At 41.0% G+C, this 16655-nt stretch overlaps 1 protein-coding gene across 1 annotated transcript in view; it reads left to right on the top strand.

Annotated features, from left to right (window-relative positions):
- The first annotated feature begins 741 nt into the window (after window positions 1-741).
- The window catches only part of DCT (dopachrome tautomerase), a 35442-nt gene continuing 19528 nt past the window's right edge, over window positions 742-16655 (top strand). The window contains exons 1-5 of the mRNA XM_046664510.1: window positions 742-1436; window positions 9509-9808; window positions 12083-12183; window positions 12319-12485; window positions 15299-15478. Of these exons, the coding sequence (XP_046520466.1) occupies window positions 1046-1436; window positions 9509-9808; window positions 12083-12183; window positions 12319-12485; window positions 15299-15478 (1139 nt within the window). The 5' untranslated portion in view covers window positions 742-1045. The remainder of the gene's footprint in view (window positions 1437-9508; window positions 9809-12082; window positions 12184-12318; window positions 12486-15298; window positions 15479-16655) is intronic.

Here is a 16655-nt window from a genome sequence, read left to right on the forward strand (position 1 = left end):
CTGGATGCTCCCCTCGCTGCCCTCAGAAGCAGTGGGGGAGGCTTTGCCTTCTAGATTGAAGCTTGACAACGCTTAACTTTAACATAAATCAAAAGATGTCACTTGCAAGCGCTTGCTCCAAATTGTCCCACTGCCTTCCTTACAATCAGATAGTGACAATTTTGAATTTCTGGTGGTGTGATACTTTGTATAATTAAAAAAATCTGCTGCATAAGAGAATAGTAAGTTATTATTTGGAGGGAAAAGGGTCCCTAATTGTGGAACAAAGCAATTGTTTGTACGTCAGCCCTAAATAAATGTTTCTTTATTTCTGAAGTTGTGTGACCTCCTGTAGCGGTCTTTCTAGCACGTCAGGAAGCAGTCAGGAGTGAAATGTAGTTAGCAATGCGCACTTGTCTATAAAGGGCCTTTGACAACGAGCTCAGTGCATCTATTGACTCCCTGGGAAGTCTGAGGTCACAAGCTTGGCTGGAGCACGCGAGCCCAGATAATGAAGATGGTTTTGCCCTCTTGAAACAAAGCCAGAAACTTTATCTACTTCACTGTGCACTTTGGGTCATGTGCTAACGATGAGGATTTCTGCAATACTAATCCCCCTAATGACGGCTTCTCCCAGCCCTTACACAAACCCACAAGGCCCCGTGGCTTGGCAAGCCAGACAGAATAACCGCAGCACGGCGTTTGGCTTTTGAACTGAGTTCAAGGCAATTAAAGTCATGGGCTAAGGAGGGAAGGAGGGGTTTAGAAATACCAGCATAATAAGTCCTGTGACTGGAGCGCTCCGTAAATTAACTCCATTAGATAAAGCCTGATTTAATGGGGGGAAGATGGTGAGAAGCGCTACCCTCATTAAATCTGGCTGTTAGAGGCGCTTCTGATGGAATTAAATTTGTTTTAGTTGTTTGAATCACATAGAATAGTCTGTGCATGTGCACGTACACACGTGCGTTCTATGATTTTTGTGGGTATTTTTTAAAGAGCAGAGGAAAAGAACAAAAAACAAAAATATGCCAAAATATACCAATCCTCCAAAATCAAAAACTGAATGAATGCTCAAGAGCCAAAGAGTGGAAGACAAGGAGAAAGGCAGGATAGAAGCAAGGAGTGGAAAGTGCAAGAGAGTTCTCCTGGTTATAAAGCCATGAGCTCCCTTCGGTGGGGGCTTCTGCTCAGCTGCCTGGGCTGTGGACTCCTGCCTGGAGCCTGGGCGCAGTTCCCCCGGGTCTGCATGACGGTGGACAGTCTGCTGTCCAAGGAGTGCTGCCCGCCACTGGGCATGGAGCCGGCCAATGTCTGTGGCTCTCAGGAGGGCCGGGGCCAGTGCACAGAGGTGCAAACTGACACCAGACCCTGGAGCGGTCCTTACATCTTGCGAAACCAGGATGACCGAGAACGGTGGCCAAGGAAGTTCTTCGACCGGACCTGCAAGTGCACAGGTGAGGGAGCCGCTGTGAGCAGACTCGGCACGCTCCAAGCTGGGTAGGGAGGGCCCAGCTGGGAAAGGAGCCTCTTCTAAGGAACAGATGAGACCTTGTCACTATTATACTAGGCTTTGAAAGGCAAACCAAGTTTCTTTTTTGTAGGCAGTGAATTGAGTAAGGCTGATGTCTTGGTGTATTCTTCACATCCTCTATACATCTAGTTATGGAAGCTAAATAAATATCACATGGGCCAAGCCTGGGTATGAACTCATGCCAACATACCATGGGCTTGTTTGTTGGAAGAGGAAGCTAAAGAGCTCAAGAGTCAGCTTTGAAACTCAGAGCAAGTCCTTTCAAGATCAATTCTGTGCCCTCTCCTTCTGGAATGAGTTTGCACTTGTTCTCAGGGGTGGGCATTCTAAGGAGTTCAAGGGGGTGGGCGAGACTTGGCATCTGGAAGACAGGCGTCGAGGGCAGGTGTTCTTTAGTCCTAGTCTCAGCATTTCTAACGATTTGAACAGGTCTCAAGCAGGGTGCATCTTGCTTGTTAAGGTTATGACTGGGTTGTAACTTTGCCAAAGTTGGAGAGACGTGGCAGGACAGAGCTTTCTCAGTGGGCTGGGGAAGGGAGGTATAACAAGGTTCTTTTTCACTCTTGCCTGGGTTTGATGTGGGCATCTCAAAATTTGCTGTGTTCCTCTTTTATACCTTGGTCTCTCTTATTACCTGTTTCTTTGAAATCTCTGTGCGTTTCTTATTCCTCTGGCTGCTCTGAGCCTTCTCAAATCCTCCTCAGTAGTGCTCCCTCCAGTGTTCGGCAACCATGCACAGCGAGATAAATACTCGAAGCCTAAGAGGGCATTTGAAATGCAAAAAACATCAGCGGCATCTTTACCAAAGCCGGTGGGCAGTGTTCTACAATGTCCAGCTGCAGATGAATTTTTCCTTCTTAGTTTTTTTTACCTATATTCTCATATGATGCTGGAACAGAGGAAAATAGAGATATTTGAGCTATATAAGGGTATAAAAAAGTAAACTAAGGGAATGTAAAAGGACTGTGATGTTGATGGAGGAAAGATGCTAGATTTTCTTAACTTTTAAAACATTCTGGCTTTATCATCATTTTGTAGTCACATTGTTAATTCTGTGATTCAGAGGAACTGTTAGTTTTGCCTTGGATGTTCATTGTGACAAGTTTTAAATAGCATAGTGAATATATGTTATCTATTTTTCCTAAGCTAATCGAGCATTTGCTTCTGTAGACATTATCTTGTATTCTCATGGCTTTTCAGTCTGAGAAGCAGTAAATTTCATATTACCTTTGTGATTGGAAACCACACAACACAGTAACTTCTTTGTCTATGACTCAAAAATTCTTCTGGAACACTGATTTCCAGGTCAATCAAAGATAGAGTGACACAACTTACAAAGGTTGAGAATGTCCATTTTATAGAATCCTTTGGCAGAAGATATTAGGAAACAGATATAACTGTTAACTCTTCTTATCATCATCTACTTTATTTTTTTGACCTTGCTAACAAGTTTCTTTTAAAAACAGGTGGGGGGGATGGAAAAATAGAAAGTGGCAGAATCGAAGGGATAATTGCCATCTCTCTTTCCTGAGAGAATGATTATAAATATTCCTCCATAAGTGACAGGAATTTAGGGTCACAGTGACCTGCGTTCAAAATATAAAAAGGATCCCTGCCCTGAGGAGGATAAACATACCCTAGAGGCAGTGGGCCAGAAACAGGGCCTGTCCTGAAGTCCAGGCTGTAAGGACATTGAATGTCTACAGGCCAGTCCTTGGAAGCAGAGCTTCCTCAGTGGGTATAATCTCCATCTCCGACCATTCTCAAGGCCACGGCTACCCCCCGAGACCCACTCCTGGGCTGTGGCTTGCCTTCCTTCCTCCGTGATTTGATCTGTCTAGACTCATTCAGGACCATAGCTCTTTCCATCCTAACTTTGGATGGCTCCACTTATGTTGACTAGATGGTTTTTTTCCTTCCGTTTCAGGGCACCAGACTTAGTCCTTAGTGGCTGAGCTGGAAAGTTACTTAGTATACACAATAATCACTGTGATGTGTCATATGTCCCAGAGCAAGACACATACTCTTCAGTTTATTCTTCCTCAAAAAGAGAGCTGCTTGCCATCCTAGGGTAGCTTTTTCATGGTTAAGGAGGCAGTGTTCAAATTGAAACTTGATCTTGAATGCCCCAAAGCCCTCGTTTCTGGTAGCTTCATAAATCTTTTGCAAATAGGACCCTTGGGATTCTTCTGAGGTCACCCAAAATTTATTAAGGAAGAAAGGTAGATTAACTTCTGGCAACCAGACTGTTGATAACCCTGAACTTTGTTAATTCAGTGGGAAAATAAACACACCAATTATCTGTCAATGGGCATTTAGGTTGTCTCCACATCTTGGCTGTTGTGAATAGTGCTTAGTGACATTGAAATGCTAATATCTCTTTGAGATCCTGATTTCAATTCTTTTGAATAAATACCCAAAAGTGGGATTGCTGGATCATATGCTAGTTCTATTTTTGATTTTTTGAGACACCTCCATGCTGTTTTCCACAGCAGCTGCATCATTTTGCATTCTTACCAACAGTCCATAAGGGTTCCAATTTCTCCACATCCTAGCCAAGTGGTATATATGTACAAATGAGTACTATTCAGCCTTAAAAAAGAAGAAAATTCTGCAACATGTGACAACTTGGATGAACCTGAAGGACATTACACTATGTGAAGTAAGCCAGTCATAGAAAGACAAATACTGCACAATTCCACTAGTTTGAGGTATCTAAAATAGTCAAATTCATAGAATCAAAGAGTGGAATACTGGTTACCAGGTACCAGGGGAGGGGGAAATGGGAGTTACTAATAAATGGGCACAAAGTTTCAGTTAAGCAAGATGAATAAGTTCTAGAGATCTATACAGCATTGTATGTGGAGTCAAGAATAAGGTATTGTATACTTAAAGATAAGTGAAGAGGCTAGGTCTCATGTTAATGTTCTTCCCACAATAAGATAAAATTAAAGAAAATAAACACACCACAGTCTCCATGATTTTGAACCTGGTAAAAGATTTTAGCCTAATACAGAGAAATAAATACAAACTCTGAAGGAGAAAAACCCTAAATTATGTGCTCAAATTCTCTACAGAGAACATCTCTATTCTTTGTGGGAATAAATAGAAACAAAAAAAATTACTGAACTTAACTGTCAGAAAAAGGCGAATTTCAGGAAACTTTGGCATTCGCCATTCACCCTACAGTGTTACCTGCCAGTTGGCATTTCAGAGAATATACCAGTTGCAGCTTTGTCTTTGGCCTTTTGAAAAACGTGAGCACCAAGTAGTTAACTGTTGTCTAAGAACTTCTTGTTTGTACAAGTGACTAAGTGCTTCCATTTTCCAATCTCTGAAATGGGGATAATGGTGAAACCACACTTGTAAAATCCTTTTGAGCTCTGTAGATGAAAGGCCCTGTGTGAGTATGAAGTATTGTTATTAAAATAATAGAATCTCTAATTAAAAGGAATAGGCTATTTAGAACTCCTTGTAAATTCACTAATCGGTAGTCTTTAAGCTCATTTAGTCTAATAGCCTTCGGAGTTTGAGCTTTTGCCACTCGTGTAGGAACGTGCACTGTTCTCACTCTCTTTCTGTTCTTTTTTTTTTTTTTTTTTAAAGATTGGCACATGAGCTACCAACTGTTGCCAATCTTCTTCTTTTTTTTTTCTGCTTTATCTTCCCAAACCCCTCTGTACATAGCTGTATATCTTAGTTGCAGGTCCTTCCAGTTGTGGCATCTCTTTCTGTTTTTATCCCAGTCCTCTGTAGAAAGAGGACTTTGACTTTTTAAGCTTAATTTTTGCTCAAGGACATACTCAATGATAGACTGGCATCATCTAGGGATCCTTTATTTTTTCTCTCTCCATTTCTCAGTAAGATAACACAATCTGTTCTAAAAAGCCTGTCTTAAATTTTTTGCTGCTGCTATTAGTGTATTAACAGAAAAAATGAACTCATGTTAAATCTGATGCAAAGAACTACTACAAAATCTAAATTAAAGAAATCAACATTTTGTGTGCAAGGCTTTCATGTTGCTGCACTTTGCAATTGTCTTCAGTGAAACGACGAATTCTTTAGAGCAGGTTTAGAAGCTCAGCAATGAAAGGGACCTGACTGCATAGCTGTGGCGTGTTTTCTCTGAGACACACTGGAAAAGGTATTTTTTTTTTACTGACTACATTTCTGGGTCCTGGGTGAGCTCAAATCCAGACAAATGCTTTCTTATTAGTACGTCCACAGTGCTTTGCGGGGGCAACTGTGGTATGTGAAAAGAGCTGTGAAGCGTCTCTGGTCTCCTGACTTAGAATTGCTCATTTTGTCTTCTGCTGTCCATGGCGCTTGGTTTATTCCTGTTTTCACTCTCCCACAGTTAGACTTGTGCCCATATTTCATCGTGCACATGTCCGTCATTCATCTCCACTAGAGGAAGGCACTGTGCCTTATTTATATTTGTAACTTCTAGCGCCTAATGCCTTTTATTCAATTATTCACGGATTCCTTCATCACCTACCCAACCAATGTTTATTTAGCACTGATTATGTTAGGCCCTTCGGGTGCAAAAAGTAAAAAGCCCAGCTTGATCTTTAATGTGTCCAAAGTGTAGTGGATGAGTCAGACAGATATGAAACAAATGCTAATACAGTACTACTTGAGAAGTGGTATCTAGTAATACTAGTGTAATAACACTTCATATAGAACTTACTATGCACCAGACCCTGTTCTAAGTGCTCTAATATATTAACATGCTTGTTTTCCATAAGGACCTTATAAAGTAGAATTCTTATCCTAAAATGACAGGCTCTGGGAGGTTAAGTGCAAAGTTACCAAGTGCGGTAATTTGTATGAACGGACGTGAAGCTGTAGGAACAGAGGAAGGCACGCTTAGTTTTGTCTGCCCTTTAGGTTGTAGGTGTTAATAAATCATTTGTTGAGTAAATGAGGGAGAGAGATAACTGCTTATTGGTAATTTTGTTTCTAGCCACCAAAAAGAACTGTGGTAAAGAAAGTGCAGGAATCTTAAAACTAAGGCCTAAGGTATGAACGACTCAATTTCCACAACAAGACCCCAAAATTCAAAGATAAGTTTTATGCCTTTAAATATAGAAAGGTATTGAATTTATTATTACAAAATTTAGATGTGCTATTTCTTAGTATTTTGAAGGAAGGAATTACTCTCCTGTCATAGAGCTGTGGCTATAGGCAAACAGCTGGAAGTTTGGATGGTTAGTATTCTTCAGGTGCGTTTCGTTCGTTTACTCCTCAAAAAATACACTATTCCTGTAAAAGCTGCCAGAGTTGGTGATATGTTTTAATCAAAGATGTTTTAAAAATAGATATTATACAATTTTAGTAGGTACCCTGAGGGAAAATAAATAGACACCAAGCTCCATGAAGCCTGAAGCACCTTGCATAGCTTCAATACTATAGTAACTGCTCAATAAACATTGATTTAATATTTTGTATTTAGTAGCTTCACTCTGGTAATCAATATAAAATTTAATGTTTAACTCAAACTATTCAGCAACATGATCTTCAGTCTTGAGACCAGTAGAATTTTTCCTTTTAAGTAGTTTTTACTTACGTTCTCGTATGGTGTTGAAACATAGGAGAATACAGATAACGAGCTATGTAAGGGTAGATAGAATATTTTGTATATGACAAAAGGAAAGAACCCAAAAAATCAACTACTTTTTAAAAAAATTCTTCCTACTTATGATATTTTTAAGAACGTTTTCTTTAGCCATCCAAAAATCCATTGGGTTAATAGAAAAGGATGCTGTGCATTTTCTTTACGTAGTACAGGTGCTAATCATTTTGTTTTCATGCTATTGGAAAATTTTCTCTTCCTTTAGCAATCCAAATAAACTTCTCTCTACTATGGTCATAGTATTTTCTACTTACTCTATTTTGGTACTTACAGTTTATCAAAGTTATTTATAGAGCCCACTTTTCTTTCTAATCCACAAGGATAGGAGAGAGAGGAAGAAGTTTTATGTTTATTGAATTATCTGCTACATGCTTTATACTTCGTTCTTTTATTAATTAACTATTTTTAAATTTCAGCTTTATTGAAGTAGAGTTGACAACCAAAATTGTAAGAGATTTAAAGCATACCTTGTGGTGATTTAGCTTTATATTTCTTTCATTCATCCAACAAATATTCATTTTGTACAAGGCCAAGCATGCACCAGTTGTCTGTAGCTGAGACAAGTAGATGATTGCAGTCGGTGTGGTCAAGTCAATGAAAGGGGAACAGGGGGTTACAAACACAGGGAGAACAGCGTGGGAGCATCTGACTCTGACATGTGGAGTCAAGGAAGACGTTGCAGAAGACCCATCCTGAACCTTAAAGGAAGAGTAGGTAACCCAGGCAAAAAGGAACTTAGGGAGACTATGAGGGAAAAGTGTTGCAGACAGAAGGAAGAGCAAGTACAAAGGTCTGGGAGCGTCAGATGGAGGAGGAGGGCAAGGGAGCAGGTCACCTCCCTGTAAATACTTTACATAACCTCTCTAATCCCTTAGGAGATAAATATCATTATCCCCTCTTGTTTCAACATTTGACTGCAATAATACTTATCTATATATTTATTTATTTATTTTTTCTTCCTTCTTCTTCCCCCAAAACCCCCCAGTAACATAGCTGTATGTTCTAGTTGTGAGTGCTTCTGGTTGTGCTATGGGGGATGCCCACTCAGCATGGCTTGATGAGTGGTGCCATGTCCACACCCAGGATCCAAACCAGAGGAACCCCGGGCCGCCGAATTGGTGCCTGCGAACTTAACCACTCTGCCTTGGGGCTGGCCCTCAATAATATTTAAATGTTTACTCTCTAACTTATTGCCACCTAGTGATGAGGCGCTTATCATACCAAAAGCAATAATCAAGCCTAAGATGGAAAAAGTCAGAGGCAGAGACAATAATTTAAACTTCAGACGCTAATCAGAAAGGTGCTTAGAGCTCGAGCTGACCAGGGCTCAGTGCTGGGGTTGATAAAGGAAAGGCATTTGTGCAGACGACAGGCAACCCTGCAGTGATCTACACTTCCTGACACTATGGCAGCTAATTCAGCTTTATGACCTGCCAGCTGCCATTGATTTTGTCTTAACTCTGTCTCCTTTGTGAAATAAGCTAGCTTTTTTAATGTTAGATTTCACCTAAATTCCTGGAAATCAGCTTATTTATTTTGCTTCCACCTTTAGCTTGGGGTATATTCTCTTCCTTCTCTAAATCAATGAACTGTTTTGTGTCGGCCTTATTGTGTGTGCCACAGGACAAGAGGGGCAGTGTTGACATCCAAGGCTGCTGCTCAGCCCCTGGATGGGAGCATGGAGAGGACACAGGAAGAACCCCCTCCAGCATGATCTGTGAGAGGAAGGAAAGCCTAGCAAGCAGTGCCTGTATTAGTTTGCTAGGGCTTCCATTACAAAGTACGTCAGACTGGGTGACACACAGAAATTCCTTCTCTCACATTCTGGAGGCCTAAAGTCCCAGATCAAGGTGTCAGCAGGTTTGGCTGTCTTCTCCCTGTATCTTCCTTCGTATGACCTTCCCTCTGTAACTAACTGTGTCCAAATTTCCTCTTCTTATACAGACCTTGGTCATATTGGATTAGGGCCTACCCTATTGACCTCACTTTAACTTAATTACTCCTTTAAGTACCCTGTCTCCAAATACAATCAAATACTGAGATATTGGGGCTTAGGACTTTGACATATGAATTTCAGGGGGACACAGTTCAGCTCATAACAGCATGTAACGCATTTCACATCCTATTTCTTTGCTGGGAATATTTCTCGGGAACTTTCTAGTGTTCAGTCCCCTTGGAGATAGGAACCTTTCAAGAGGAGGGTAAGGAAAGGAAATTGACTGTCTTTGCCCTCTTGTCATCACCTTCATCTTCTCTTCCATTCTACCCCAGAGTTCAAATTTGGAAATTTCTTCCAAACTATATAAACTTATTTCCTTTTTCATCTTTCTCTCTCTCTCTCTTTTTAAAAAATAAACTAGGAAACTTTGCTGGCTATAACTGTGGAGACTGCAAGTTTGGCTGGACTGGCCCCAACTGTGATCGGAAGAAAGCGCCAGTTGTTCGGCAGAATATCCATTCCTTGACTCCTCAGGAGAGGGAGCAGTTTTTGGGTGCCTTAGATCTCGCGAAGAACACCACACACCCCGACTATGTGATCACCACGCAACACTGGCTTGGGCTGCTTGGGCCAAATGGGACCCAGCCACAGATTGCCAACTGCAGCATTTATGATTTCTTTGTGTGGCTCCATTATTATTCTGTTAGAGATACACTATTAGGTAGGTTTTTTCCTTAGCTTAAGGTATATTATTACAGGTTTGGGATTGGGGATGAGTGGGTGGGAAGTCATTTCAGGTAAGTTAATTAACAAGAGAACAATCTCAAGGAAGAGTTAGGCTTAGGAAAATCATGGAATAGTCAAATACTGCCTAGGATGGAATGGAGCTGTTTCTTCCTGTACGTTGGCTGCAGACATTTGCAGTTTGTACTTTGGGTTCAAAGTCTAAACTCTTCTCAATGAAGCTCTTAATCTTCAAAGGCAAGAGTTGGTGAAGTGGAGGCAAATCCGTTTTGATTCCAGAAGGAAACCTTTCTAAATCTGGCCATGGAAGGCCTCTCTGACCTTTTCTTCAAATTGGAGGCGCTAACTGAACATGCACTGAAGCACACGAAGCTTCTTTGTGCAGAGTTGAAGTGTTTTTATTGGAAGGTATTGCTCATTAAACTCACAGGTATTAGTCTACGGACTTTCAGGCCTTCATTTATGATGTCCATGCACTGCTGGGATCCCCAAGTTTTTTGGGGTTGTATTGTCAAGGAAAAGCATAAGCTAAGCCACAGCAATATAGCTTAGCTTAGCCCTTTGAGCCAGTTATGTGGGATACTTGAGAAAATGGTGCCCTGCCCTTCCAGACCCTAAAAGTTGGGCCTGGGAGCACTTGGAATGGAAAGTTATCTGTTAGGAAGGTCATTAATCTTGTAGGTCCAACTTCATCCTCAGTTATTTTCAGAAAGCGAAAGCCGTAGACAGTAGTTAGCTGCAGGAGGGCTTGAATCCCTTCCAGGTTCTGCTCAGTGCAGTCCTGAGCCTTGGCTATACCTACAAGTCTCCACTTTTGGGGCCCCTCATTGGGGTTAGGGTGCATGGAGACCTTGCGCTCCCTTTGAACAGTCGGATTCTCATCAGGAATTCTCTGTCCTCATGTCTATCACTCCTTCCCCATCACTTGATTCCCCCTCATCATTTTGTTTTGAGAACTTTAAACTTTGTTCCACAGTAAAACATTTTAAATGGACTGTGTAGCCAACAGCAGCGAGAACAGTTTTTTCCTCAGTGTGAGTCTTTTTAAAACGCGCCCCACAGGTAAGCATCTGTCTTTCTTTATCAATAGCTACGGAGGCCCTTCTGGCTATAAACTTTCATGGTTTTCCTGTCATCACTCTGAGGAATTTTTGCTTTATGAGAGGGTTGTCTCTCAAGAGGAAAAGAAAACTATAGTTTCTGGTCGTATCCAGGAATTAAATTTATATTCATGTCTGTTCATCTCTCTGAAGTTATTATAGATACTTTCAAAAAGAACTAAAGTTAGTGAAAGTTTCTACATAGCCTTCAAAAGCTGTTATGAAAGAGGGAGGAAGGATGGAACAGGCAGTAAGGAGGTCATTAAATTGCCCAAAGCGTTTCACTCAAATTGGTAGTTCCAGTGGCCAGCCAAATCGGTTTGAATGTATTTTTCTCTCGTCTAGTCTTGGCAGCCATGCTTGTCAGCTAGTAGTTGCAACTGATTGATGGCTGAGGCAAAATCTGTGGGAGTCCTTTTTGGTTCTATAAATGCTGAATTAGGACTAAGTGTAGTTAAAGTTACTTTATTATTAATTAATCCCTCTCTTATAAATATGTGCATTTGTAAGGACTAGGTTAGAAAATGTCTTTTAAAAATGTATTTCATTTAGGTCTCAATGATCTACTCCTTTGGATACTCTTCTTTCATCTTAATGACATGTTGCTTGAAAATTAAATATATAACAGGGGCTTTTTTTTTTTTGAGGAAGATTAGCCCTGACCTAACTACTGCCAGTCCTCCTCTTTTTGCTGAGGAAGCCTGGCGCTGAAGCTAACATCCGTGCCCATCTTCCCGTACTTTATATGTGGGATGCCTACCACAGCATGGCGTGTCAAGTGGTGCCATGTCTGCACCTGGGATCCCAACCCGTGAACCCCGGGCCACCGAGAAGCAGAACGTTCAAACTTAACCGCTGTGCTACGGGGTCGGCCCCTATAATCGGGGCTCTTAAAGCTGAAAGTGACCTGAATTTCTCCGGATCTCTGTCAACTATCAAACTTTTGAGAGATAAAGGAGGATTTATCCCAAAAATGCTAGTTGCTTCTGAAATTGTTTTGTTGATGTTGTTTTCGGAGAGATGAATGACAAAAACAGTTTTTTCCAACTAAAACATCATGGACTTATTGGCTCTGTAGACACATCCCAGGTAAGGTTTAACATTTAAAAAACTTTATTCTGTGATCTTTAATTAGTTTCCCAATTGTTTAGGACCAGGGCGCCCATATAAGGCCATCGACTTCTCACACCAAGGACCTGCCTTTGTTACATGGCACCGGTACCATTTGTTGTGGCTGGAAAGAGATCTCCAGGTTGGTGAAAACTATACATTTGGCTCTTTTAATTTTGCTATAATTTTGGAGACTCATATCAGTCTTTGCTCTACTCGCTTTCTTGTTGTATCTGATGGCGTGAATTAAATGACTAGGTATGCCCTTTGCTTGTAGCGACTCACTGGCAATGAGTCCTTTGCTTTGCCCTACTGGAACTTTGCCACTGGGAGGAATGAGTGTGATGTGTGTACCGACCAGCTTCTTGGGGCAGCAAGACAAGATGATCCGATGCTGATCAGCCAGAATTCAAGATTCTCCAGCTGGGAAATTGTCTGTGATAGGTAATGGCACATGTACCTGCAATGGAAAGCCAGACACCACATTTTCTTACATCTGAGAGATGGAGAGTCACTCTATATTTCAGTTTCAAATGCATGTTGGGTTCTGTTTAGATGTTTCTGAAAATGATTTTCCTGAGGGAGATGGGAGTTTAAAAAATTATAAGCCCTTTAATAAAAAAATAGAGGTATGGAAACCACATTTGTGAATTAAGTATGCTTGGCCATCATTTTTTTTCATTAACTTTTTTAATTGTGCTCATAATAGCTTATAACATAGTGAGGTTTTGTTTGTCATACACCATATAAGTATGCCACTTCACCCCTTATACCCACCCTCCACCCTCCTTCCCCTGATAACCATTAATTTATTTTCTTTGTCCATGAGTTTGTTTATATTCTGCATATAAGTGAAATCATATGGTGTTTGTTTTTCTCTCTCTGGCTTATTTCGCTTGACATCATGCCCTCAAGCTTCATCCATGTGATTGTGAATGGGATGATTTTGTCCTTTTTTATGGCTGCATAGTATTCCATTGTATATATCTATACCACATCTTCTTTATCCAATCATCTGTCAATGGGCACTTGGGTTGCTTCCATGTCTTGGCTATTGTGAATAATGCTGCAGTGAACATAGGGGTGCATAAGTCTCTTTGAATTGTTGCTTTCCAGTTCTTTGGGTAAATACCCAGTAGTGAGATAACAGAGTTATATGATATTTCTATTTTTAATTTTTTGAGGAGTCTCCACACTGTTTTCCACAGCGGCTATACCAGTTTGCATTCCCACCAGTGGTGTATGAGGGCTCCCTTTTCTCCACAATCTCTCCAACATTTGTTGTTTTTTGTCTTGGTGATTATAGCCATTTTGATGGGTGTAAGATGGTATATAAGTCTAGTTTTGATTTTCTTTTCCCTGATGATTAGTGATGTTGAGCATCTTTTCATGTGCCTGTTGGGCTTGGCCATCATTTTGAGATCAACTGTTTCAAAATTAGAAGTAGTTCCTGCATTCAGCCTACATTTCTTAAGCACTGATCATATTCTAAGCAGTGTAATAGTGCTGAGAATACAAGGATGAATAAAATATAGCTTCCCTTTTGAATATCATATTGTGTTTACAAAGGTAAATTGCTTGTAAACAAGTTACAAAACAACGTGAGAAGTATCTTAATAGACATATGTGCACAGTCAAGAAGAGAGTCAGGAAAAGTCTCTAACAGGTGGGGATGATTATCCAGGGACTTTAAGTAGGCACAGACCTCAGCTAGATGTAGGGGAGGGTGGTGAGTGTGTCCTAGATGGAGGGGACATCAGGTCTGAAGCTAGAAAAGTCTCTTGTAGCAGTCTGGTAGGGCTGGGCCACGGGTGCTAGTGAGTTGAGAGGACAGGCATGGGGCAGGGGAGAATGGCCTCTGAAGTACCAAAGAACACACACGCAGACCAGCAGCCCGCAGCCCATGAAGAGCTCTGTCCTTAGTGATCCCTTGAATTTGTTTCTGTTTCCCGGAACACATGCAGAAAACGCTTCCTCAAGGAACTCATCTGGCTTCCTTTATTCATTTGTTTCCTACGAAATCCTCCTGTTTTTAACCCCACTACTCTAGCTTCCCTCTTCTGTATCTTTCGACTACTCATGGCACAGAGCTTCATTGCCAACACTCCCAGGCTGGGCGTGCGTGTGTTTTCAGGGGTCTAGGCCTGGCTAGCAGGGGTCCCATCTTCTGCATCTTAAGATTTTCCTACAGCCCTCCAGACAGTGCTCCAGAATATGTAGGGACGTGGTAGGCGCTTTTTACATGACTTAGTGTAATTTCATAAAACACCATTTCTCACAGTGCCTTGGGGTATTAATAGGTAGGACATGAAAAGAGATTTCTATGATCCAATAAATTTAAGGAATGCTGAGTTGAAAAGATTTTTTAATTTTGGAACGCAAAGAGCCTTTCTTATGTAAGCGTATCGCTATTCTTCAAGAGGGGCCTGCACTGCACTCACTGACCCGGCACCTTTATTGCACAGATCGTCTCACCGGAACACACTGGGGAAATGCAGCTTTGGAGGCCTTTTTTGCCTAGTTTTCAGGCACTGGCCTCTTTCACCCTCATGCTTGTGCTGATTCCATTCTCACATCCCCGGCACCATGCCCTCACCCATTAAAAGCCACAGAGAAACATCTTTAAATTTTTATGTCTACCAATGAAATAATGCTATGATGGTGGAATTCCAGGCCGTAACAGACGTGTAGGATATAACCTTTCATGGCATGGCCCCTCCTCAGCCTCCATGTTTGCCACATAACCATCCCTACTGCCTTGGAACATGTTCTAATACAACGTTTCTGCTAATGCCTCTCCTCTGTATGGTTTCATCTGTTTTTACTCTGACCACCTCCATCTGCCTTCCGTTTGCCTAAAACGCTTTCCCAGTTTACACAGACATTTCTGCCCAAACTGGCTTAGCTCAGTATAACACGGGCCACCCTGGTCTCTTTTCAGTTACTTCAGATTCAAATGCGCATGACAGGAGTCACCGTCTTGCCTTGTAATGGTAATTATTCTTACTGTCTCTCCAGTGGAATGGTAATTATTCTTCATCTTTATGGATATATTGATATTTTATGGGATCTTGGTTTTTGAAACTCCTTAATCCATAATTACTTTCAGAGGTAGTAGTTTTAGCACGTATTTTTGACCCTTGTAAGGTAGCTGTAATAAAATTTTATCATGACCTGATTGGGTTACTTGGCCCAAAGTTATGACACTCTCTATCCATGAATTGACATGTTATCTTTAATCTCCTTACAAATCTTAGCTTAGATGACTACAACCGCCGGGTCACCCTGTGTAATGGAACCTACGAAGGTTTGTTGAGAAGAAATCAAGCGGGAAGAAACAGTGAGAAATTACCAACCTTACACGACATACAAGATTGTCTGTCTCTCAAGAAGTTTGACAATCCTCCTTTTTTTCAGAACTCTACCTTCAGCTTCAGGTTGGTGCCCTGAACTCTGCTAGACTGGCATTTTTTGACACTTTCAGATTTTCATGCCTGTTACAACCTGGAAGGAAATCCAGGTCTTGGGAGACGTTTACAAAGCTAAGTAATGGAGAAGTGCTTGATAGGACTGGATAACAAGAGGTCAGTGTTAGGAAAGTCATCATCCATCCACTATAATTAATAGTGTAGATTTAACATCTCCTAACTTAGCTATTCAAAAGCATCTTTTGTATTTCTAATTTCTGTAAAAATAGAGGTAGTCTTCAGGACCAGGGAACTCATTAAAGACAGCATTTAGAATATTTGCTCATACTCTTTCTTTTTATTTTTTTTAAAAAATTTGTCAGCCATAGACTTTCATATTGGGGTCTAAAATCTCAGAGGAGTATTACAGAGTAAATACAGCTCAAATTACAGCATAGCAATGACATTACAATGCTTGAAATTTAAAGACCAGCTAACAATTTTGTCCCTCCAAAAAGACTTTGAGAAGTATGAGAAATATGTATGGATATAAATGATTTTAAACAAAGATAGATGGAGCTCCATAAAAGAATGGTGGATAGATAGATTCACGGTCTTCTACCAGACCGAATTCTCTCTCTCATAACTGTGTGTAAACTATACAACTGATGGGTTATTTGGGGCCAGGGGCAGAGTGGACAGAACTTGAGTGCAGAGGTTGTGCTAAGTGTAGCAGGACTCAGAGTCTGTGCTGGAGTTGGTCACAGCCCTCAGAGTGATGTCAAAGGTGAGGTAAAGGGTGAAATTTAAGACTGTCTTGAAATAGAGTGTGTATTATTGTTTTCACTGTGATAAAAATGTTATTGAAGCAGATTGCAATCCGTATAGATTTGAGTTAAGAGAGTGGTTCTCAATGTTCAGTGCCTAGACCTCCATCTGGGAGTTGGTTAGAACTCCAAATTGTTGGGATCCAGCCTGCACCTACTGAATCAGAAATTCTGGAAGTGGGGCATGAAATATGTGTTTTCCCCCAATGATTCCAATGTATGCTTAAATTTGAAGCTCACTGAGTTAGGGTATGGACAATTGACAATTAGAATTTCCTGAAAATGGGGAGAGGGAAAAAAGAGAAGGATAAGGGGAATTGGGGGATATATTTCGGATGCTGAATGTATTACAGTCAAACTGCAGGTCTCTTTAGTTGAGA

The sequence above is a fragment of the Equus quagga genome, chromosome 6, assembly GCF_021613505.1.
Source record: "Equus quagga isolate Etosha38 chromosome 6, UCLA_HA_Equagga_1.0, whole genome shotgun sequence".
NCBI lineage: Eukaryota > Metazoa > Chordata > Mammalia > Perissodactyla > Equidae > Equus > Equus quagga.